General features: G+C 50.1%; 1 protein-coding gene across 1 annotated transcript in view; it reads right to left on the reverse strand.

Moving 5' to 3' along the window:
* DPAGT1 (dolichyl-phosphate N-acetylglucosaminephosphotransferase 1) overlaps positions 1 to 17,277 on the reverse strand; it is a 31,203-nt gene extending 13,926 nt beyond the window's left edge. Inside the window, exons 1-6 of the mRNA XM_075327633.1 lie at positions 17,053 to 17,277; positions 15,133 to 15,253; positions 13,951 to 14,164; positions 12,309 to 12,455; positions 10,946 to 11,030; positions 8,679 to 8,867 (exon numbers count right to left, since the gene is read on the reverse strand). Of these exons, the coding sequence (XP_075183748.1) occupies positions 8,679 to 8,867; positions 10,946 to 11,030; positions 12,309 to 12,455; positions 13,951 to 14,164; positions 15,133 to 15,253; positions 17,053 to 17,198 (902 nt within the window). The 5' untranslated portion in view covers positions 17,199 to 17,277. The remainder of the gene's footprint in view (positions 1 to 8,678; positions 8,868 to 10,945; positions 11,031 to 12,308; positions 12,456 to 13,950; positions 14,165 to 15,132; positions 15,254 to 17,052) is intronic.
* Positions 17,278 to 25,447: the final 8,170 nt, after the last annotated feature.

Raw genomic sequence — 25,447 nt, forward strand, 5'->3', positions numbered from 1 at the left:
TCCCAGCGGGGGATCTCCAGGAAACTTCCCCCGGTATTCCTCCTTAATTAATTGTATTCACCTCCTGACATCCCCGGACTTCCCTGCAGAGAGATGTCGTGGTAAAACACTGCAAGAATACTGAATGCCTGTTGCACAGTCTATGCAACATAAATGCAGGGAACCCCCGCTGACGTCAAGGTGAACCCCGAAAAACCCCAGTGATCCTCCTGCATGAGCTGTGTTCACCTTGTGCCGTGCACCAGGCATTCAGAATTCTTGCGGTGTTTTATGACACCACTCTACAGGGAGGTCCGGGGATGTCACAAGTTGAATACAGTTTATGTAAGAGGATCACCGGGGTTTCCTGGAGATCCGCTGCTGGGATGAACTCTGCACCTTACTCATCTCTCTGCAGACTCCCGGGTCACGTCCGATGGGCTCCAGGACCCGCCGGTAAGCAGCTGATTGTTAAGAAGCCGGCAGGCTTTTCACAGCTGGACGTAAACAATCAGATGATGCCATCAGGTGACAGCATCAGCTGCTTACTGGCGGGTCCTCGAGCCCATGGGACTTTTAGACAATCAGCTGAAGTGTAATCTGATTCAGGTTCTTGAACCTGTGTCAGGTTCAAAGACCTGAATCCAATATCATCTAATCGGAAGGCAAACCAATCAGATCTGATCAGTTTGCCTTCTGATCAGATGATATTGGATCCGGATTGGACATCGCGGGACCCTCGACCCAGGACTATGGCGGAGGGGGGTTCTTTAGTTCAATAAAGATGGAGTCACTAATTGTGTTGTGTTTTATTTCTAATAAAAAATACTTTTCTCTGTGTTGTGTTTTTTTTATCTTTACTACAAATTCATGGTGGCTATGTTTAATATTGGCGTGACACCATGAATTTCAGGCTTAGGGCCAGCTGATAATACAAAGCTGGCCCTAACCCCATTATTACCCAGCGAGCCACACAATACCATGGCCACTGGAAGAGTTGGATACAGCGCCAGGAGATGGCACTTCCTATGAACGCGCCATTTTCTGGGGCGGCTGCAGACTGCAATTTGCAGCGGGGGGGCCCAGAAAGCTTGGGCCACCCTGTGCTGTGGACTCCAGTCCCCAGCTGCCTAGTTGTACCTGGCTGGACACATACATTTGGCGAAGCCCATGTTGTGTTTTTTTTTTTTTAATTATTTTATGAAATTCATGAAATAATTAAAAAAAGGGCTTCCCTATATTTTTGGTTCCCAGCTGGGTACAAATAGGCAGCCGGGGGTTGGGGGCAGCCCGTACCTGCCTGCTGTACCTGGCTGGCATACAAAAATATGGCGAAGCCCATGTCGATTTATTTATTTTTTTTTAAATTCACTAAAACAAAAAACAAACACATAACCCAAAAGGGTTAGGGGTAAAGAAAATAAATGCGTAGGCTCCCGCTGCATTTTCTATTGCTAGCTAAGGGTAACCCAAACAGCTACTGGCTGCTAACGTCTACTGCTTGGAGTTACCTTCACTGGCAATGGAAAATCCAGGGAAGCAATATTTTCTTGAGGGTTTTATTGCCAAAAAACTAAAAAAAAAAAATGACGTGGACTTCGCCCAATTTTTGTGTCCAGCCAGGTACAACCAGACAGCTAGGGACTGGAATCTGCAGTGCAGAGTGGCCCAAGCTTTCTAGGCCCCCTGCTGCATACTGCAGTCTGCAGCTGCCCCAGAAAATGGTGCTTTCATAGAAGCGCCATCTTCTGGCACTGTATCCAACTCTTCCAGCGGACCTGGTGTCGGGTGGCACGCTGGGTAATAAGGCTTTAATACCAGCTTTGTTTTACCAGCTGGTATTAAGTCCGAGATTCTTAATGTCAGGCGAAGTTTGACCCGGCCATTAAGAATCTCCAATAAAAAAAGTGTTAAAATAAACACCACACAGAAAAAGAAGGGAATTTTGTTACTTACCGTAAATTCCTTTTCTTCTAGCTCCAATTGGGAGACCCAGACGATTGGGTGTATAGCTACTGCCTCCGGAGGCCACACAAAGCATTACACTAAAAAGTGTAAGGCCCCTCCCCTTCTGGCTATACACCCCCCGTGGGATCACGGGCTGCTCAGTTTTAGTGCTAAAGCAAGAAGGAGGAAAGCCAATAACTGGTTTAAACAAATTCAATCCGAAGTAACATCGGAGAACTGAAACCGTTCAACATGAACAACATGTGTACCCGAAAAAAACAAAAATCCCGAAGGAAACAGGGCGGGTGCTGGGTCTCCCAATTGGAGCTAGAAGAAAAGGAATTTACGGTAAGTAACAAAATTCCCTTCTTCTTCGGCGCTCCATTGGGAGACCCAGACGATTGGGACGTCCAAAAGCAGTCCCTGGGTGGGTAAAGTAATACCTCAAGTTAGAGCTGCAAAACAGCCCTCTCCTACGAGGAGGCAACCGCCGCCTGCAGGACTCTTCTACCTAGGCTGGCGTCCGCCGAAGCGTAGGTATGCACCTGATAATGTTTGGTGAAAGTGTGCAGACTCGACCAGGTAGCTGCCTGGCACACCTGTTGAGCCGTAGCCTGGTGTCGTAATGCCCAGGACGCACCCACGGCTCTGGTAGAATGGGCCTTCAGCCCTGATGGAACCGGAAGCCCAGCAGAACGGTAGGCTTCAAGAATTGGTTCCTTGATCCATCGAGCCAGGGTGGATTTGGAAGCCTGCGATCCTTTGCGCTTACCAGCGACAAGGACAAAGAGTGCATCCGAGCGGCGCAGGGGCGCCGTGCGGGAAATGTAGATTCTGAGTGCTCTCACGAGATCCAACAAATGCAAATCCTTTTCATACCGATGAACTGGATGAGGACAAAAGGAAGGCAAGGAGATATCCTGATTGAGATGAAAAGAGGATACCACCTTAGGGAGAAACTCCTGAATCGGGCGCAGCACTACCTTGTCCTGGTGAAAAACCAGGAAGGGAGCTTTGGATGACAGCGCTGCCAGCTCGGATACCCTCCGAAGAGACGTGACCGCTACCAGAAAGGCCACTTTCTGTGAAAGTCGAGAAAGTGAAACATCCTTCAGAGGCTCGAAGGGCGGCTTCTGGAGAGTAACTAGTACCCTGTTCAGATCCCATGGATCTAACGGCCGTTTGTACGGAGGGACGATGTGACAAACCCCCTGCAGGAACGTGCGTACCTGAGGAAGTCGTGCTAGACGCTTCTGAAAAAATACCGATAGCGCTGAGACTTGCCCTTTAAGGGAGCCGAGCGATAAGCCTTTTTCCAAACCAGATTGCAGGAAGGAAAGAAAAGTAGGCAATGCAAATGGCCAGGGGGACACTCTCTGTGCCGAGCACCAGGATAAGAAAATCTTCCACGTTCTGTGGTAGATCTTAGCAGACGTGGGCTTCCTAGCCTGTCTCATGGTGGCCACGACCCCTTGAGATAATCCTGAAGATGCTAGTATCCAGGACTCAATGGCCACACAGTCAGGTTCAGGGCCGCAGAATTCAGATGGAAAAACGGCCCTTGTGACAGTAAGTCTGGCCGGTCTGGTAGCGCCCACGGTTGGCCGACCGTGAGATGCCACAGATCCGGATACCACGACCTTCTCGGCCAGTCTGGGGCGACGAGCAGGACGCGGCGGCAATCGGACCTGATCTTGCGTAGCACTCTGGGCAAGAGTGCCAGAGGGGGAAACACATAGGGCAGTTGGAACTGCGACCAATCTTGCACTAAGGCGTCTGCCGCCAGAGCTCTGTGATCGCGAGACCGTGCCATGAAAGTTGGGACCTTGTTGTTGTGCCGGGACGCCATTAGGTCGACGTCCGGCCTTCCCCAGCGGCGACAGATTTCCTGAAACACGTCCGGGTGAAGGGACCATTCCCCTGCGTCCATACCCTGGCGACTGAGGAAGTCCGCTTCCCAGTTTTCTACGCCGGGGATGTGAACTGCGGAGATGGTGGAGGCCATGGCTTCCACCCACATCAGAATCCGCCGGACTTCCTGGAAGGCTTGCCGACTGCGTGTCCCGCCTTGGTGGTTGATGTATGCCACCGCTGTGGAGTTGTCTGACTGAATTCGGATCTGCTTTCCTTCCAGCCACTGCTGGAAGGCTTGTAGGGCAAGATACACTGCCCTGATTTCCAGAACATTGATCTGAAGGGTGGACTCCTGCTGAGTCCACGTACCCTGAGCCCTGTGGTGGAGAAAAACTGCTCCCCACCCTGACAGACTCGCGTCTGTCGTGACCACCGCCCAGGATGGGGGTAGGAAGGACCTTCCTTGTGATAATGAGGTGGGAAGAAGCCACCATTGAAGAGAGTCCTTGGTCGTCTGGGAAAGGGAGACTTTCCTGTCTAAGGACGTCGACTTCCCGTCCCATTGGCGGAGAATGTCCCATTGAAGTGGGCGCAGATGAAACTGCGCAAACGGGACTGCCTCCATTGCTGCCACCATCTTCCCCAGGAAGTGCATGAGGCGTCTTAAGGGGTGCGACTGGCCTTGAAGGAGCGAGTGCACCCCTGTCTGTAGTGAACGCTGCTTGTCCATCGGAAGCTTCACTGTCGCTGAGAGAGTATGAAACTCCATGCCAAGATATGTTAGCGATTGGGTCGGTGACAGATTTGACTTTGAAAAGTTGATGATCCACCCGAAAGTCTGGAGAGTCTCCAGCGCAACGTTCAGGCTGTGTTGGCATGCCTCTTGAGAGGGTGCCTTGACAAGTAGATCGTCCAAGTAAGGGATCACCGAGTGTCCCTGAGAGTGCAAGACTGCTACCACTGCTGCCATGACCTTGGTGAAAACCCGTGGGGCTGTCGCCAGACCAAATGGCAGGGCTACGAACTGAAGGTGTTCGTCTCCTATAACGAAGCGTAGAAAACGCTGGTGCTCTGGAGCAATCGGCACGTGGAGATAAGCATCTTTGATGTCTATTGATGCTAGGAAATCTCCTTGAGACATCGAGGCAATGACGGAGCGGAGGGATTCCATCCGGAACCGCCTGGTTTTCACGTGCTTGTTGAGCAGTTTTAGGTCCAGAACAGGACGGAAAGAGCCGTCCTTTTTTGGCACCACAAACAGATTGGAGTAAAAACCTTGACCTCGTTCCTGAAGAGGAACAGGGATCACCACTCCCTCTGCCCTTAGCGAGCACACCGCTTGCAGAAGAGCATCGGCTCGGTCGGGATGTGGGGAAGTTCTGAAGAACCGAGGCGGAGGACGAGAACTGAACTCTATCCGGTACCCGTGAGACAAAATGTCTGTTACCCACCGGTCTTTGACCTGTGGCAGCCAAATGCCGCAAAAGCGGGAGAGCCTGCCACCGACCGAGGATGCGGAGAGAGGAGGCCGAAAGTCATGAGGCAGCCGGCTTGGAAGCGGTTCCTCCGGCTGCTTTCTTTGGGCGTGAGTGAGTCCGCCAGGAATCTGAGCTCCTCTGCTCCTTCTGAGTCCTTTTGGACGAGGAGAATTGGGTCCTGCCCGAACCTCGAAAGGACCGAAACCTCGACTGTCCCTTCCACTGTTGAGGTTTGCTTGATCTGGGCTGGGGTAAGGAAGAGTCCTTACCCTTGGACTGTTTAATGATTTCCGCCAATTGCTCACCAAACAGCCTGTCTTGAGATAATGGCAAACTGGTTAAGCATTTTTTGGAAGCAGAATCTGCTTTCCATTCCTTTAACCATAAGGCTCTGCGTAAAACCACCGAGTTGGCGGACGCCATTGACGTACGGCTGGTAGAGTCCAAGACCGCATTGATAGCGTAAGTCGCAAACGCAGACATTTGCGAGGTCAAGGACGCCACCTGCGGCACTGATGGACGTATGATAGAGTCCACCTGCGCCAGACCAGCTGAAATAGCTTGGAGTGCCCACACGGCTGCGAATGCTGGAGCAAACGACGCGCCGATAGCTTCATAGACAGATTTCAACCAAAGGTCCATCTGTCTGTCATTGGCATCTTTAAGTGAAGCCCCATCTTCCACTGCAACTATGGATCTAGCCGCAAGCCTGGAGATTGGGGGGTCCACCTTTGGACACTGGGTCCAGCGTTTGACCACGTCAGGGGGAAAGGGATAACGTGTATCCTTAAGACGTTTGGAGAAACGCTTATCTGGATAAGCATGGTGTTTCTGGACTGCTTCTCTGAAGTCCGCGTGGTCCAGAAAAGAGCTCAATTTACGTTTGGGATACCTAAAATGGAATTTCTCCTGCTGTGCTGCTGCCTCCTCCGCTGGAGGAGAAATATCCAGCAGTCTATTGATGGCCGCTATAAGATCATTCACCATGGCGTCACCATCAGGGGTATCCAGGTTGAGAGCAGTCTCAGGATTTGACTCCTGATCACCTAGTTCTGTCTCATCATACAGAGAATCCTCTCGCTGAGACCCTGACCAGCGTGATGACGCCGAGGGTCTCTCCCAGCGAGCTCGCTTAGGCTGCCTGGGACTGTCGTCCGAGTCAGAGCCTTCAGCCTGTGATGTCTGGGACCCCCTTGGAGCACGGATTAGTTCCAACTGAGGGGGACCGGGGAACATTGAATCAGCAGTGCCCATGGTCTGAGTGACCGGCCTGGACTGCAAGGTTTCTAGAATTTTTGTCATAGTCACAGACATCTTATCAGCAAAAACTGCAAACTCTGTCCCCGTCACCGGGGCAGGGTTCACAGGCGTCTCTGCCTGGGCCACTACTAGCATAGACTCCGGCTGACGAAGTGGCACAGGGACCGAACATTGCACACAATGGGGGTCAGGGGAACCTGCCGGTAGATCAGCCCCACATGCGGTACAGGCAGCATATGAAGCCCGTGCCTTGGCACCCTTGCTTTTTGCGGATGACATGCTGTTGTCTCCTCAGAGCAATATAGGGGTATAAGCCAAGAAGCGACCGTACAGTGCAATATATATAGGTACAAACAAAAGTACACAAAACAACACTGTGGCACTAGTGGGGTCAGCACCTAGGTGCTGCTTAGCGCCCGCCTAACAGCGGGTGTGTGGTCGCCAGAATCCCCTGTCTGGGTCTCCCAGGGCTATGTCCGTTCTCCAGCTCAGACTGCGTGCAGGAATGGCTGCCGGCGTCCTGTGAAGAGGGGCGGGCCGTGGGCGTGCTGCAGACAAAGAGCGGGAAACTGGCGTCCCACTGTGCCCAGTGAGAGGGCTGGAGTATGTAAATAAGACTCCAGCCCTCGGCGCTGACTATTGTACAGCGTCTCTCCCCTTCCCTGACTGACAGGGCTGGGGGCGGGAACGAAACGCAACTAGGCCGCAGAAGCCGGGGACTAGATTTATCAGCGCTGCCGTCGTAAAAGCACGGTCGGCGCGAAGTCCCCGGCGCACCACAAGTCTCAGCCGCGCCGCAGTCTCCATGGCGGCCGGCGCGGTAGTTCCCCACACATAAACTCACTCAGCTAAGCTGCAGTGAGTATAACCCAAGCGCGCAGCGCTACTGTCCCCGGCGCACTAGAACACCCAGCAACGCTGGAGTGTGTCCGTGCCTGTCTGTACGGGGACACAGAGTACCTGAATGTTGCAGGGCCTTGTCCCTGACGGTACCCAGCTCCGTATCCAGCAGGATCTCCAGGTCTGTGGATGGAGCCCGGCCTCAGAGTCTGGAGGCCGGTAAGATTCCACTTCACCAGAGCCCTCAGGGGGATGGGGAAGGAAAACAGCATGTGGGCTCCAGCCTCCGTACCCGCAATGGGTACCTCAACCTTAAACACCGCCAACAAGAGTGGGGTGAGAAGGGAGCATGCTGGGGGCCCTTTAGCATGGGCCCTCTTTTCTTCCATCCGATATAGTCAGCAGCTACTGCTGACTAAACAGTGGAGCTATGCGTGGATGTCTGACCTCCTTCGCACAAAGCTTGAAAACTGAGCAGCCCGTGATCCCACGGGGGTGTATAGCCAGAAGGGGAGGGGCCTTACACTTTTTAGTGTAATGCTTTGTGTGGCCTCCGGAGGCAGTAGCTATACACCCAATCGTCTGGGTCTCCCAATGGAGCGCCGAAGAAAATACTTTATTAGAAATAAATACACAGACACACTTAGGGACTCCATCTTTATTACTCCCTCTCGCCCCTCCTCGATCCTGGTCTTCTGTCACTGATCTAGCTCTGCTATATCAGAAAGTACGGGGGAGGAAGAACGCTTCTGCTCCTCGTGCTGTCTAATCACTCAATATGTGAGCAAAGACTGTGGGTTGCTAAGCGGTGACGTCACCACTGCCACCATTGCCATAGTAACCTAATTAGAGGGTTACTATAGCAACGGTGATCTCCGAGCACCTGATTCCCACCGCCGCTATTCACCTGAATGAGCCGGTGAATAGTGGCGCCAGTAAACGATCTAATAGATCATCATTTTCCTATCACTTTTATTCCAAAATGGAGATTGAAGAAAATGGGTTGAACAAGGAAATTACATCAGAACACCTCTTTTTTCCACATCCAACTTTAATGAGCTGAAACAAGCATTCAATAGTAGCAAAAAAAGCATGAAAAGAAGCATGAAAAAAAGCATGAAAAAAAGCACGAAAGCATGGAAAAAAGCATGAAAAGAAGCATGAAAAAAAGCAAGAAAAAAAGCAAGAAAGCATGAAAAGAAGCATGAAAAAAGCATGAAAAGAAACGCAACGAGACTACGGGTACAAGCTCACATCAATGGCAGCAAAAAGCTGCTTTTTTTGTGCTGAAAAAAAAGCAACGTGGGCACATAGCCTTACCTTGGCAGGCGGTGACGTGGACAAGGGATAATGTGCAGTAACTGTGGCAGTGAATATAAGAAGTTCAGCACTTGAGGAATGAAGAAGAGTAGCATAGTTTTACTGAAGTGTCCAATGATTCCAACTACAGCAAAAGTCATCCCCGCAAAGTAACAAAATGTGTCACCAACAAAGACTCTGGAAGGATACCTGGGGAAGGAAAATATTCAGAAAGGAAAAAATACAACCAGCAGACGGTACAATACAGTAGACATAATGCTTGTACAAAAACTACAGTGTACCCACGATCAATCTTGTGTTACTTCAGGCTTAGGAAACTGAAATAGATAAAAGTAGTAACACCCGCTCTTTGTAGTGGCAAGTGTTGCAAGGAGCAGCCGCATAAAACCTCAGCAAAGGATACCCCCGCAACAGAGCAGTTCCCTGGGACACCCCCGCAACAGAGAAGTTCCCTGGGACACCCCCGCAACAGAGAAGTTCCCTGGGACACCCCCGCAACAGAGAAGTTCCCTGGGACACCCCCGCAACAGAGAAGTTCCCTGGGACACCCCCGCAACAGAGAAGTTCCCTGGGACACCCCCGCAACAGAGAAGGTCCCTGCGACATTGCCGCAATAGAGAATTTCCCTGGAATACCCCACAACAGAGAAGGTCCATGGGATACCCTTGTAATAAAGAGTGACTCTCCCAGATTTGATTGCTTTTACATAGAGTGCATCTTTGGCTCTGAAGAACTTGCCCTGCATTATACAGATAGCCTATTGATTTAAATGGGTACCATCTACGGCTTAGTTTCCAGATATGGCACTGCAGGCCGTGCTGTGGAGATAAGGTTTTGACTCCTATTTTTCCACACGTGGCTAATTGATAAGAACAAGTTTACTGTAGTAAATTAGGCAAGATCACGCTTGGATAGATTCTATTTATCGCCATATCCAAGAGCCATAGATTATAAACTTCTATACATTTCTACAAGAATTAATAAATTGTTAGCCAGTACTGCTAACAAAATAGTTTTTGTAAAGCTGTAGTTGCAACATTTCTATTAGTTTTACGCAATAATTAATAACTCAGACGCCACAACTTAATTTCACAGCCCTGGAAGCAGGTAAAGAAAGCAGTGACAAGCGGATCTCTGGCTCCTGCCACAATGTGGAGTCAAGGGCCCTTTTAAGATACAGTTCAAATTAAAATCAGTGACACACACACACACACACACACAGTTGTGTTCAAAAGTTTACATACCCAGGCAGATTTTTTGCTTTTCAGAGAATATGAATGGTACACAAAATCTTTTTTCCACTCATAGTCAGTGGTTGGGTGAAGCCATTTATTGTCAAACTACTGTTTTCTCTTTCTAAATCATAATGACAACCAAAAACATCCAAATGACCCCGATCAATAGTTCACATACATTTTTTACCTGGAGAGTTTCTGCATCTAAGGCTAGTTTCACACTTGCGTTAATTACCTTCTAGCGCAATCCGCCGTTTTGGAAAACAGCGGAATCCGTTAACGAATTCCGCTGTTTCTCATAGACTTGAATGGATGACAGATTGTGCCAGAAGTACCTGCGTTGCTTCCGCTGGACGACGCTGCGTTGCTTCCGCTGGGCAGAAGGAACGCAGCATGTAACGTTATTTGCTTGCGTTAAGTGATGCAGAGCGGCGGATTCTGTTACATCCGTCAATAGTTATAATGGATCCCTATGGTGGCAGATTCCGTTGCAAAGTGCTTTACAACGGAATCCGCCGCTGGATTCCGCTAATGTCTACTGAGCATGCCCAGAATGGGAAAAAAAAACAAAAAACAAAGCCGACGCATTCCGTTAGACGGACGCCTAACGGATGCAACAGGTCCGTTATTTCACAGGAATCAGCTAACTGATTCCTGTGAAATAATGGACCCGTTGCATCCGTTGACAACACAAAAATAACGGATGCGTCAAAACAACGCAGCAACGGACCCAGCGGATTCAACCCAACGCAAGTGTGAAACTAGCCTAATACAATTCTGACAGAAAAATTTGCATATAAATCTTGGTGTATCCGAAAGAGAAAAGTGATATGTTGTGGATTTGAAAAACAAACTGTAGGTCATAAAAACAAAAAAAAAAAACAAAAAACACAGTGGGCATGAAATATCTGTAAATCCCAGCCACTTTGCTGTAAGATGCTATGATTTTGTGTATCAAAAACTCATTGTGGGGACACAGCATAGCAGACTTCACATTTTCTTAAAATAAGTTATACAAAAAGCAGTTCTTACCAGTTATGGTACAGCAATCCCAATGTGGTGAAAAAGAAAGGAATAATAAGATAGAGAGAAAAGAGATGGTCATCACGGCAGTCACCTGGAAAGCAGGAAGCAAAGTGAATGTGCTGGAGCCTCAGGGGGGTAACAAAGCAGCACAATCGCCTAAAGGGTATGATCCCACTTGTGTATGACTCGTGCGAGTCTGCCATCGGTATCACCCGGAACGGTGCACATTCTCCTGACACGAGCGGGTCGGCTGCATGTATTTCCAGGCGCTCCTGTCAGGAGAGTGTGTGCCATGCCGGGTGATACCGATGCCAGACTCGCACGAGTCATACACAAGTGGAATCATATCCAAATACAAACACCGCAGAAAAGCACGAGGACAGCAACGAGACTACGGGTACAAGCTCAGATCAATGGCAAAATGTGTCACCTTTGCACGGTTAGGCTACGTTCACATGTTGCATTTTTTGCAGCGTCTTTTTCCTGCAGGCAGAACCTACTCTCTTGGCAATAAAGAAGCCGCTTACAAAAAGAAGGTTTTGTTGTATTTTTTTTTTTGCAAGCAGTCTCACTCGACTGCAGCAAATATATACAAGCATGATGATGGAGGTGAGAGGAGATCTGCAGAAAGCCGAGACACGCAAATGTGTTTTCTAGGATGTTTGGCAGGGCGTCACAGGATTTCTAACAGCAGACACAGGACCCTGCAGAAATCCCCTGCCTGCCAGGTCTACCGATCAGCACCCCGCTGTGGCATTGTGCCAAGGACTGATGGCTGACAGAAGTGGCGGACGCCATCTTACATATCACAATTATGCCTAACAATGGCTTTTAAAAGCTTAAACTGCTGTGACTGGAGCCAGAGCCAATGTCATAAGTGTTGGGTGCCGCCAGCTCTGTAACACACCCACACTGCATGGAGCGGGCTCAGCTACCGAGGCTGCTCACCCACTCCATATACTGATGGTGCACAGTGAATTTCTATTCATGTCGGCCTAGCAAGGAATATTCTTCCCTGCAAAGCAAAACCACCCACCCACAAGGCTGCACAGTGATGTGGCATCATAGCTGTTATTATTCTGTTATCCCTGGTACGACCATGTCTGCTATTCTCATGTCCTGTACAGTCCTGTTCTCAGCAGGCAAAACACGTGCAGCAGTTTTAGCAAATCTGCTGATGTAAAATGGGAAACTCATAAAAAACACTTAGTCTGAGCCTATTGCAGAATAAGGAATTTGTAAAATACCTTCTATTGGATGTAGCCCCCTGTGTGTGACCACCTCCACTCCTTGAGTAGGGTGTTCTAAACAAGTGAAAAAAGGACACCCGCTTAAGAATAAGTACTCCCTCAAAAGCCCAAGTACTCACCATTCAGTTCTGCTATATTAAAGATGATTATGGAACCAGCAATGACCAGAGACTGCCCAGCCTCCAGACCATTGATTCCTGCCAGGATATTGATGGCATTGGTACAAAAGACTGCCAGCATGCCCATATAGACATAATACAGGACACCTATTAGCAAAAGGGAGGAAATATATAAACAGAAGGTTACTCAGAGAAAGCAGTATCCAAACTATAGAGGAGCGAACGAGATAAGTGTAAAGTGATGGCGTGCCGATCTCCAGCACAAAGCAGGGACTGTAGAGCTGTGTGCAATACTCTGATACATGGCAGGACATCATCCGGAAACGTCAGCAGATCGGCAGACAACTAATGGGCCAAGGAAGCCACCATTTTTGGCAAGTCCACAGCTGTTTTATTGGTATATGGCATGTCCGCCCCTTACTTTCTGGTGTTCCCACACAGCTGTTCACCCCCCCCTTATCCCCCCAACTAAACATTCTGAATGGCACTAAATAAGAAAGAAAGAAGGAAAAAAAAAAAAAAAAAAAAAAAAAAAAAAAGAACAAGACCATTTTTACAGCTTGGCCAACAACTTACAATTTTGCTATTTTTTTGTTATATACCGTATTTTTCGTATTATAAAATGCACTCTTATCCCAAAAATGTGGGAGGAAAATGAGGGGTGCGCCTTAAAATGCGAATGTAGCTTATCGGGAGGTGGAGAATCTGCCTGTGCGGGCCACCCACTGCCTGTGCGGGCCACCCACTGCCTGTGCGGGCCACCCACTGCCTGGAGCAGGGAGGAAAATGAGGGGTGTGTCTTAAAATCCAAATGTAGCTTACCGGGAGGTGGAGAATAGGCCACCTGCATGTGTGGGTGGCTGTGTGTGGCAGGGTGGAGTGGCGGGTATCCCAGATGCTCTGTCTTCAAATAATGGCGCGCAGAGATAGTGTGTGCACAGATGGAGCTCCTGGCTTGTCGTTGAGCCAAGAGCTCCAAATGTGCACGCGCCAACTCCGGGGCCCATTTCTTTGAAGCCCGCACCGCCGACAGAGCATCCGTGACACTCACCTCATCGCCTTGCTCCACGCAGCAAGCACAGCCCCCACCCCACCGCAGTGCCTGCAGCATCGGCCTACTCCACCACCGCCCCTGCCTCCTGTGACCCCGCTCCACCACCGCTGCCGACTCCCCTCCAGTAAGACACCATCAGATTATAAAAAGGACCCCATATATAATTTTTTGTACCGGTTTTTTTTCCTCTAAATTTGGGGTACATTTTATAATCCGATGCATTTTATAAAACGAAAAATACGGTATTCAAAATGTAAATATCAACTTTCCATTTATTTTATAAAACTTTACAGCAGGCACTAGATATGTCCACAACCTACCCTCTTAACAGTTTATAATGTGGTTTTCAAAGTGTTGGCCCAAACAAGAGGGGTGGGAGTTAAAAAATGGATTTCTCCAACTTTATCTCCAAATTTGCATGAACTACATGAAGAAAGCTTAGCGCCTGTCACAAGTTTGGTCCCGTTTTACTAAAATGGTGTAATTATTCTAATGTTACTAAAAACTGCCTGTCTTCTCTCCAAATGTTACCATACATCAATAATAATAATTCACACATAATTCAATAATTCAGATGAATATACTTACTCAAGTCCACATGAAGCCCGAGGATCGGCCTGAAGGGCTTGGGCACTACAATAGTGGTGTTACCAAAGGTGGTAAAGTAGACCATTAATAATGGCAGTGACGCCGCTGTGGGTAACAATAGCTTATGCCGCCAGCGGAGATTGAGGACGTCATCAGCAAAACCAAGAAATATCATACAGCAAATGGCAAGAAGAGATCCAATAAGGGCAACAAACTGGAAAAAGACACAAAAACGCTTAGTAGTGATGTCCAACGATGGAGGTGGTCAGCAATATCACACAAGAGCTCATAGGGGCATTTACAAGAGTTCAGGGTTTGCCAGGGAATGAGAAGTGAAGATTGAATGTCTACACTGAAGATCCACAACAAAAAGTACAATAAAAGTGCCTGGGGCTGTAAGTGGCATTTAGGGTGTACCGTGTACACACAGATCTGTGGATTTACAGCCATACACAAGAATGTGCACAGCATCTTAATAAATAGAGGAGAACCATAATGTCTCGTGTCATGAAGTGTCATCTATACGTACATGTAGGACGTGTTGCTGCAGAGATGGAGACTCCCCCTGCTCAGGTAAACATCGTATGATGCCAGAGTCTACACAAGCTCATTTAGGTAAAGGGTTTCCAAAAACAAAGTTGCTTTAATCAATAGATCTTGGAATTATAAGAAATTCTACAATGGGATGTTATATAAGATGTTCCTGTGCTGAGATAATGGACACATATATAAGATTATCTCCTCACAGGAACACTTTATATAACATCCACTCATGAAACCTATTACTATTCCAGGATCTTTTCATGGGAAAACCCTTTTATGTAATGGAGTGGACTTTCATCAGGATGAATCAGCTACAAATAGCCCACCTACAGTACAGTCAGCTGATCCCACCTATATCAGGGGTATCGGCCGACCATGTGATGTGTCTGAGGGTCTCCAAACTGTCCACCAACTGATGAGGACATCGGAATTTCTTTTTGCCCCATGGTGGAATAAGCCTAGAGAACAGGAGCTGAGTTTCTCAGTATGGGGGAGTCTGGAGGGGAAGAGCCATGAAATGTTCAGGTAACAGCTGTCTAATGTGTAGGGGCCTAAACGTGTGTCATTTTGCTGCACAATATAGGTCCTGTGGGACCAAGCCCCGGAGTCAGGATTCATACGTCTGCTTAGAAATGTCACCTCATTATGGGGGAACGCTTTACACTTCTCTTCAATGAAACAACTCAAAAATGGAACCGGAATGAAGAAAAACAGGATGAGCAGGAAAACGGCGCCGCTGATCACTCCGAGAGACTCGGGGCTGTGGAAAGAAGAATAAGGGGTGAACACCATAGGGCTGTGCATGTAATGTTAATAACAACCAACCTCATCCCCTGCAGGGGACGTCTGTGCAATAAAACAGGGTAAAGGTGGAAACATCCAAACCCTTAGATGTGGCGACTGACAGCAGCCAACCAGAAGGAGAGCACCATCCGTGACACCTCCGCCTGTGATAGCCATCACGAGGCATTGGTACCTGCTGTCAGTAGCACGGTAGTCAGATTTAAAATAAAATATATATAATATAGAGGGTGCACAGCTTTAATAGTTTTCACCCCCTCCTAAATCAATAGTAAATGAGAATAGGAAACTGTGTCATAGGCCTCTTTCACACGTCCATGTCTCCGATACGTGTTTGGTCCGTTTCCTCATGTACCGGAGACACGGGCACAAGTAGACCCATTTAAATTAATGGGTCTGCGCTCACGTGCGTATTCTGCCATGGACCATGTGTACATGTGGAGCATACATGTGCCCGTGTGCGCCACACATAGACATGTCCGTTTTTCTCCGGTATCACGGGTGTCACACGAAACGCAAACGGACCATACGGTGGTGTTCCGTGTGACACGCGCCGGAGAAAACACGTGTCTGAGAAAATTAATAAAAAAACCTTTACTCCCCTTCTCCTGCCCTCCTGTCTCTGCCGCTGCTGTCACTTGCTTCCGACCGGCGCTCATTATGCTCATTGCATATTCACTTCACTGCGGCCAGAAGCAGCAGCAGCGGGGAGTCTGCAGGACCGGAGACCGAAGATCAGCACCACGGACAGCGACGCCAGGGACAGGTGAGCAGAAAGTTCCCGTTCTCCATGTGGTATCACAGATAACACACGGAGAACACACGTGTGCCATAAACACAGGTCATGGAGGGCAAAAAGCACCTTTGACACGTCCGTGAAAAATGTGCGTGGTTTTTCACGGACGTGTGAAAGAGGCCATACATTGTATCGGAGAAATCGCTGCTTTAAGTCTCAAAATTCTCTATTTACAGGTGAAATGTGTCTTCAATGAACCCAGCCTTTCCCATTACTGAGATAGGAGATGGCAGTTGGTGCTTACAAAGTTCTATGGAGGAGCCTTAAGAGTGAGGAGAACTTATAGCAGAACGTCTGTATCTGATATTAGCTCTTCCTCCCATCTATAAAGAAGCCCTCCCATGCAAACCGCACAGCCCCCTCCCCCCCAGCGCAAACCGCACGCCCCCCCCAGCGCAAAACCGCACGCCCCCCCCAGCGCAAAACCGCACGGCCCCCCCCAGCGCAAAACCACACAGCCCCCTCCCCCCAGCGCAAAACCACACGGCCCCCTCCCCCCAGCGCAAAACCACACGGCCCCCTCCCCCCAGCGCAAAACCGCACGGCCCCCTCCCCCCAGCGCAAAACCGCACGGCCCCCCCCAGCGCAAAACCACACGGCCCCCTCCCCCCAGCGCAAAACCGCACGGCCCCCTCCCCCCAGCGCAAAACCGCACGGCCCCCTCCCCCCAGCGCAAAACCGCACGGCCCCCTCCCCCAGCGCAAAACCGCACGGCCCCCTCCCCCCAGCGCAAAACCGCATGGCCCCCTCCCCCCAGCGCAAAACCGCATGGCCCCCTCCCCCCAGCGCAAAACCGCACGGCCCCCTCCCCCCAGCGCAAAACCGCACAGCCCCCAGCGCAAAACCGCACAGCCCCCTCCCCCCAGCGCAAAACCGCACAGCCCCCTCCCCCCAGCGCAAAACGCACAGCCCCGGCCCTGTCCAGCCCTCCAGCATTGTGCAGTCACAGCGCAGACACTTACATCTCCTTCTTGCTCGGCTTGTTCAGGTCCACTCCGCACAGTCTCGCCGCTATGAAGTGACTCTGGAAGGCGGGGATCAGTGCAGCCGTTGCCAGGCCGCCCAGCAGCGAGAGGCCCACATTCACCAGCAGCGCTATTACCGGCATCTTCGCCGGCTTCCAGCACTGCACAGTGCACACTTCCTGCTTCCTCAGCCGAGAGCTGTCACCTCTGTAGCGTGGACGCGTACTCCATGCAGTGATTGGCCGGCGAGAGGAAAGGGCGTGTTCTAAATGAAAGTGACAGAACTGGTGGTTGTATTCGCAGTGTGAGAGATTCTGGGAGCAGAGCTCCGCCTGGTGGCGGGAGGAGGTACAGCTAACATACAGCTGGTTGGAGGAAAATAATCCTATAGAATGACATTTTCTATCGCTATCCATCCATTACAGCTTTTATTTCCAGGTTTTCACACTTTATATACAGATGTTCGTGCTGTCCTCACCCGTGTTATCTGTGGCACTGGTAGGTTCTCAGCTGAATTGCTGCATCTTCTATATTAGAGCCTCCACAGACAATTGATTAGAACACAGTAATTAGCATACCTCCCAACTTTTGAAGAAAGGAAAGAGGGACAAAGTATGTGGCGCGCTGCATGTGCCACGGCAAATTTTGATCACACCCCTAGCCACACCCCTAGCCACACCCATTTGGCAGTAAGGGTCATTCAGCAGATGCCCCGACTGTTCATGCATAGTCATAGCAGCCAGAATTTTCTTATATTTCTACCGTGTTTCCCCGAATGTAAGGCCCTGTCTTACATTAATTTTACCCCCAAAAGTCCCACCCTGCCTTACTTTCGGGGGAGGCCTTACATTGGAAAAAAAATGACAATCCTCCCCCCTGCAGCCTCCCCATTGTTTGAGAGTCCGGCATCCACCCCATCCTCCCCCCTGCAGCCTCCCCATACAGTGGTTCTGCCCCCCACTCTGCCACCACACACACTGACACATACGGTACCGGTACAGCCCCACACGGCACCCACACACATATCGTACCGGTACCGTACACACACACACACACACACACACACACACACACTGACACATACAGCCCCATACGGCACCCATACACATACCGTACACATACCGTACACACACACACACACACACACACACACACACACACAGAGTTTCGTAACTTACCGTTACTTTCCTTCTTTATCGATCTCCTCTGCGGTGCCGGGCTGACGATTCAGATGCCAGGGACGCTGGACCAATCGGAGCGAGCCTGCAGGCGGTGACGTCGCGGCTGATTTCGGCCAATCAGCTGCGAGCCGGCTGATTTCGGCCAATCAGCTGTGAGCCCGCTGACTGGCCAATCGCAGCACGAGCTGAGGGCCAATCAGCTGCGAGCCGGCTGACTGGCCAATCGCAGCTCGAGCTGAGGGCCAATCAGCTGCGAGCCGGCTGACTGGCCAATCACAGCTCGAGCTGATGGCCAGCAGGGAGCCTTGCGGGGGCCATTCACCGGAGGCGGACCACGGGTGGCACGAGACTGGAGAAGGCCTGGATGGAGCGAGGGAACAGCGGCAAGTTCCTGTACTGTCCCCAGTGACCCCACCCATATGCGGCCTTACATTACGCCGCGACCACCACCCATAGGCGGCCTTACATTCCCCGGGCCCCCCCCCGCTACCCTGCCTTACAATCGGGGGGGTGCCCCACATTGGCGGACCCCCCCGAAACCCCCACCCTGCCTTACTTTCGGGGGGGGTCCTACTTTCGGGGAAACACGGTATGTGTCACTATATGACATGTTGCTTATTTGTGCCTATAAGGCCGTGTTCACATGTTGCATAAATCCTGTTTCTTTTTGTTTCTGTCTGCACCAAACTACACAATAACAATCTTCTCTGGTTATTCCATTTTTTCTGCCTTTTCTCCATTATTTAATGCGTATTTGGTTCAGATGTGAATCTGCGGTTTTAAGTGTTTTTATTGTACAGAGAAGCTTTTTCCTGCGTTTTTTTAAGCTCCACATAGAAACCTCTAAAGAAAAAAAAAAACAACAAAACCGCAGAGTTCGGTGGCATCTTTTCATGGAATCACATCCACTTTGCTTGGACAATTACACTCAGCAGAATAAATGTGCAAAAAACAGCAGAAAAAAAAAATGCAGCATTTACACTACATGTGAACACGGACTAATTTCCCAAGCAAAGTGGATGAGACGTCATGAAATCTCCGCCACTTTTGCGACTAAAGACGCAAGAATTGTGCGGTTTTGGTGTTTTTTCTTTATAAGCTTCAGGATTGACATCTGCACCAAACATGTATCAAATAAGGGACAATGCATAAAAAATACCGCAAGACAAAACAATCACTGATCTCAGGGAGACCAGCCAGAGAAAACACTGCCGGCAGCCAACAAGAGCGCTCAACACAGTGAAATCTTAGGTGCATTGCCCCCTGGGAAATATGCAAATCTAAAAAGTCCATGGAGCCTCTGTTAGGAGTCTCGACACAGAAACTAGCCAGCTATCCTTCCGGGTAGGACCTAGCCAAGGAGTGGCTCTTTTTAGGAGACCACCATAACCACCATATTAAGTGGCCCTTTTAGTCAATATCCAACTCTTTGACAAGTTTAAAGATATGACAAGATATTCCCTTGTCATATCTTTAAACTTGTCAAAGAATTGGATATTGACTAAAAGGGCCACTTAATATGGTGGTTATGGTGGTCTCCTAAAAAGAGCCACTCCTTGGCTAGGTCCTTCCCGGAGGGATAGCTGGCTAGTTTCTGTGTCGAGACTCCTAACAGAGGCTCCATGGACTTTTTATATTTAAAAAATACCGCAGGCACTCAATAATCAGAGAAGAATGTTATTGTATAGCATGCTGCGGACACCTGCAGAAAAAACGCAGCATTTACGCTACGTGTGAACACGGCCTCAACAATACATATTTATTACATTTTTTTATGTGTTTGAATAAAGAAAAATAATACATTGCGCCATTTTTTTACGCCATTTACCAATCCCCATAAATAATCTGATTGCTGTGTTGCTCTGGTCGTTACGATTACAGGGACACCAAATATGTCCATGTTATTTGCTGATTTGTGATGTTTATTATTTTATAAAAAAAAGTGTAATAAAACGACTTTATTCTATTTTTTTTTCATTATTTTTATTCATTTTATTAGGAGAATAAAAACCATTTTTCCTCTCGCTTTAGAATACAGGATATAGTGATGCTGCTCTGTACAATGGAGCTCTGTGTCCTGTGTAATCTTCTATGTAATCAGTCAATGCATTGTAGGTTCATATATCTATATAAAAATCCTCCTCCTGATATCATCAATTGTAGTAGCTCAACAGCTAGAAAAGCTAGGAGGGCAGCTGGACACATGTTTGAAAGTTACTGGTCTGAATCCAAGGTGGTGAAAATAAAGAAAAAATTGTTATATTTGTATTTTTTTTTCTCATTTCTTTATAGTAGTTTTATGGGAACAAATGAATCTGACTCATTCCTTCACCTACATTGAGATACAATATCTATCTATCTATCTATCTATCTATCTATCTATCTATCTATCTATCAATCCATTCATCCATCCATCCATCCATCCACCTATCATGTATCTATGTGTGCAGAAGAGACCTGTCCTGTGCCCTGCAGATAGCACAGGATTTCTTGTAGCATCTTATTTATTGTGGTTAATAATGGAACCTGTTATTTACAGTCAGTCGCAGTTTTTCTTACACACGGATGGATGTTCCTTGTCCTAGATAAACCACCGAGTCCATCAGCCAAATAATATACAAAGAGAAGCAAAATGTTATCCAGCATCTTGAGATGGAAAAGATTACTAACGTTAATCCAGCGAAGCCACCATCTATCTGCCATATAGGGAAATCCCCTATAAGAGTCAGTATGTGGTGGTGTGAAGCATTACCCTCCATACACTCTTCTATCTGGAGACTTTGGTGAATAGTCGTCTTCTCTTTCCACAGTCACACATTACATAATTATCAGGTAATGATCGGCCCCCAGTGTCTGTACTGGATGTGACCAGTCATTCTGTGGGGACTGAGGCCTATAACACCATCACTATGGATTCAAAACTAGTATTACATGTAGGATAAACCCTTTACTAGTCCTGGTTATTCTGACAATACTGCTCTATAGGCAGATCAGGCCTTTTTTTTTTTTTACATGTACTGTACAGTATTTATACTGAGGTCCCTCTTGTACTATCATCACATATAGAGGCTTCCCTGAAGAGTAATTACATATAGCCTAAGATAATGACACTGACACTGGGGGTACAGGATAATGACACTGACACTGGGGCTACAGGATAATGACGCTGACACTGGGGGTACAGGATAATGACACTGGCACTGAGGTACAGAATAATGACACTGACACTGGGGGTACAGGATAATGACACTGGCACTGAGGTACAGGATAATGACACTGACACTGAGGGTACAGGATAATGACGCTGACACTGGGGGTACAGGATAATGACACTGACACTGGGGCTACAGGATAATGACGCTGACACTGGGGGTACAGGATAATGACACTGGCACTGAGGTACAGAATAATGACACTGACACTGGGGTACAGGATAATGACACTGACACTGGGGGTACAGGATAATGACACTGACACTGAGAGAACAGGATAATGACACTGCCACTGAGGGTACAGGATAATGACACTGACTCTCGGGGTACAGGATAATGACACTGACACTGAGGGTACAGGATAATGACACTGACACTGGGGGTACAGAATAATGACACTGACACTGGGGGTACAGGATAATGACACTGGCACTGAGGTACAGGATAATGACACTGACACTGAGGGTACAGGATAATGACGCTGACACTGGGGGTACAGGATAATGACACTGACACTGGGGCTACAGGATAATGACGCTGACACTGGGGGTACAGGATAATGACACTGGCACTGAGGTACAGAATAATGACACTGACACTGGGGTACAGGATAATGACACTGACACTGAGGGTACAGGATAATGACACTGACACTGAGAGAACAGGATAATGACACTGCCACTGAGGGTACAGGATAATGACACTGACTCTCGGGGTACAGGATAATGACACTGACACTGAGGGTACAGGATAATGACACTGACACTGGGGGTACAGGATAAGGACACTGACACTGGGGGTACAGGATAAGGACACTGACGTCGGGGTACAGGATAAGGACACTGACACTAGGGTGCAGGATAATGACACTAACACTGGGGGTACAGGATAATGACACTGAAACTAGGGTTACAGGATACTGACGCTTGATACTCGGTACAGGATAAGACACATGGGGCACAGGATAATTACTCTGGGCACTCAGTTCTTTTCCTCAGCACCCAGCTTTTCTATGTTCTGATAGCCATCTTGTCTTCACCACCCAGCTTTCTCATATCAGAGAATGGGAAAGCTGGGAGCTGGGGAGCCAAGGACAAGATGGATATCAGAACACTGAAAGGCTGGGTGATGAAGAAAAGAGCCTCTTTCTATTAGCTTAGTGTGATGCCCTGGACTAGCCAGGTAGTCACATACGTAACAACATACACACCCCCCACCCTAGACAGTTACAACAGTCAACCAAAAACCCTTGTTGCCTCCCTCGAGGGTCTGATGTCCACACCAGGTGGGGTGGAGCCAGGCGGTTGGCCCCACCCACTGAGGAGTTCACAGGCCTGGAGGCGGGAAAAGCAGTAGATGAGTTCAGGAGGTGAAAGTGAGAGGTCACAAAACTGCAAGTGTCTGGGTCGGAGCCCAGGCACTGACAGCAAGGTTGGCAGATGGTGGTGGCCGTCTGCAGGAGTTAGTGGAACTCTTCAGAGCCATAAGGACCAGGGTCGGGCGTTGGCTCGCCGGTACCGAACCGGGGAGCGGAGTGAAGCTAAGCACACAGGCAGGGCCATCGGACCCCGACCAGGCTTGGAGCCGCCGTTAATAGTCAAATCCAAGTGTGACAGGAACCCCAGGGGTTTCCTAACAACCAAGACCCGACAGAAGGCAACAGTCCACACCGAGAGGATATACAGCCATCGCCACAAGCTAGAGATCCAAGATCCAAGGGCCAGCGCCTGCAGGCAAAACGGGCTCCTACGGCACCTATACGCCAGGAAGCGGACTACCGGTGTGCAACCACAGGAGTCAGAACATTCTAACAGGTGCAGGGAAAGACAGCCACCATCAGCCGTCCGGGGAGAGCACAACAACACTGCAGCCGGCTGCGGGATCCGTCCATCCGGTCGTTTTGGTTTACCAGAGACTCTGTCATTGATTGTCTGAGTGAGTACACCAGTGCCGTCCGGCACCGCGCCGCGCTGTCCCTGCAACCCTGCACCCCAGCCATCCAGCCTCCCCGTTACACCACCGGGCCCCGGGATCACCAACCCCCTACCCACGGAGGGAACAACATCCTAGCTGCTCCCTACCACTTCTCCCGGGTTCCCCGTCACCAGCAGCGGGGGTGCCCTTGTGGCGCCCTGGACAAGCCAGGGGCCACAGAGCACAACACCCACACACCCCACACTCCCGGTCAGGCACACCGAAGTCAGACACAAAACCCTTGTTGCCTTCCTCCAGGGGCTGATGTCCACACCAGGGGGTGGGCCAGGCGGTTGGTGCCGCCCACCGAGGAGTTCACAGTCCTGGATGCGGGAAAACCAGGTAGTTTTGGAAGAGAAGTGAGAGGAGTAAAGTGGCAGTTAAGCAGCCTGAAGTTGGTCCGGGTGTGTGGCCCGGACGGATCAGCAAGGTTGGCAGACGGTGGTGACCGTCTGCAGGAGTTGCCTATCAGAGCTTACCGTAATGACCGTGGACGGGCGGTGGCCCGGCGGTACCGGACCGGTACGCAAAGAGAAGCCAGCACCATCTGACAGGGGCTTACGGACCCCGGCAAGGCTAGGAGTCGCCATGAATTTGCCAAATTCGTTAGTGAAGGGAACCTCCTGGGTTTCCCAGCAGCCAAGTCCCGACAGAAGGCAACAGTCCAACCAGGAGAGGGAGACACCGCCACCGCCAAGGCAACCATTTCCCAGGGCCAGAGCCTGCGGGCAAAAGGGGCTCCTCCAGCCCATACCCAAGCTGGGGAGCGGGTTACCGGTGGGAACCCATTGGAACCATCTACCATACATAGGTGCAGGTAAAGGCAGTCACCATCAACCTGCCGGGAGAAACAACACCGCAGCTGTCTGTGGGACCCGTCCATCCAGCCGTGTGTTTTACCAAGAACTGTGTCCTCATCATTGGCTGAGTGAGTACCACCGTGCCGTGTGGCACAGCGCTGCCCCCGCGACCCTGCACCTCACCAGGCCATGTAACCCGCCAGTCATCCATCCCTACCCCCATCACCGGGCCCCGGGACAACCAACCCCCTACCCACGGAGGGGAGAATTAACAACAAGGCTGCTCCCTGTCACCGCTCCCGGGATCCCCGTCTAGAGCAGCGGTGGTGTCACCAATATCACCACAACCGTGGGTGGCGTCACGGACAATAACTAAATCCCCACAATTCCCCACCCTTTTCACTCACGGGCGAGGAGCGCCGCTCGAGTCCCCGGGATCCGGCCCACCGCTCGAGCCACCACCGAGCAGCGGCAGCAGCAGCGGCTGGACCCGAGCAGTGGGAGAGCGCAGCGTCCCCTCCTCCGCCCGCGACAACTTGGCGTCACGAACAGGATTCTACCGTTCTACCAACTGGTGGAAGTGCGCCTTGTGTGACCGCCTGAGGTGTCCGGCCGAAAAATTTGTGAAGCCGCCATCTTGGGCGCGAAGAATTCCCGCTCGAGCATCTCCTCGAGTAGGGGAGGCGCAAAGGCCAAAACCCCGCCCCTGTAGAGGAGCAGCCGGAAAGAGACTAAGGGGGACGAAATGGCGACTGGTCGCATGTGAGCGCGGCTATAAAAGCAGGGACGCCAGGACCCTGCGGCCATCTTGTTCCTGGGAAAGGCCGCCAGCAAGATATATATGCCGTCCCGTAGCACCGCAGCCCCCGCGCCTGGAACCGCAGCGTGGGTGGAGATCCGGACCGCGCAGCTCCAACAACGGCTGCAGGTCAAGATGCAGCTCCTCTTGGAGGAGTTGGAGGCCGACATGGCGGAGGTTATAGCGACCGTGCAGAGACGCGAAGAGGAGGGAGCTTCGGAAGGGAGGGTGAGTGACCCACGCCCCGGTACCCCTAGTGGGTCGGTCATCGTGGCTGCGGGACCCGGTCTGAACCCTCTCGCCCTGCTACCTCCCTCGCTACCCGTATCGGCTGCCGTGACCCCGCCACTAGGCCCGCTACCCGCGCAACCAGTAGCGGTACCCTGCATGTCCGCCCAGGCGGATCGACCTGTAGCCGGAGCCCGT

The sequence above is a fragment of the Anomaloglossus baeobatrachus genome, chromosome 11 (assembly GCF_048569485.1).
Source record: "Anomaloglossus baeobatrachus isolate aAnoBae1 chromosome 11, aAnoBae1.hap1, whole genome shotgun sequence".
Classification (NCBI taxonomy): Eukaryota; Metazoa; Chordata; class Amphibia; order Anura; family Aromobatidae; genus Anomaloglossus; species Anomaloglossus baeobatrachus.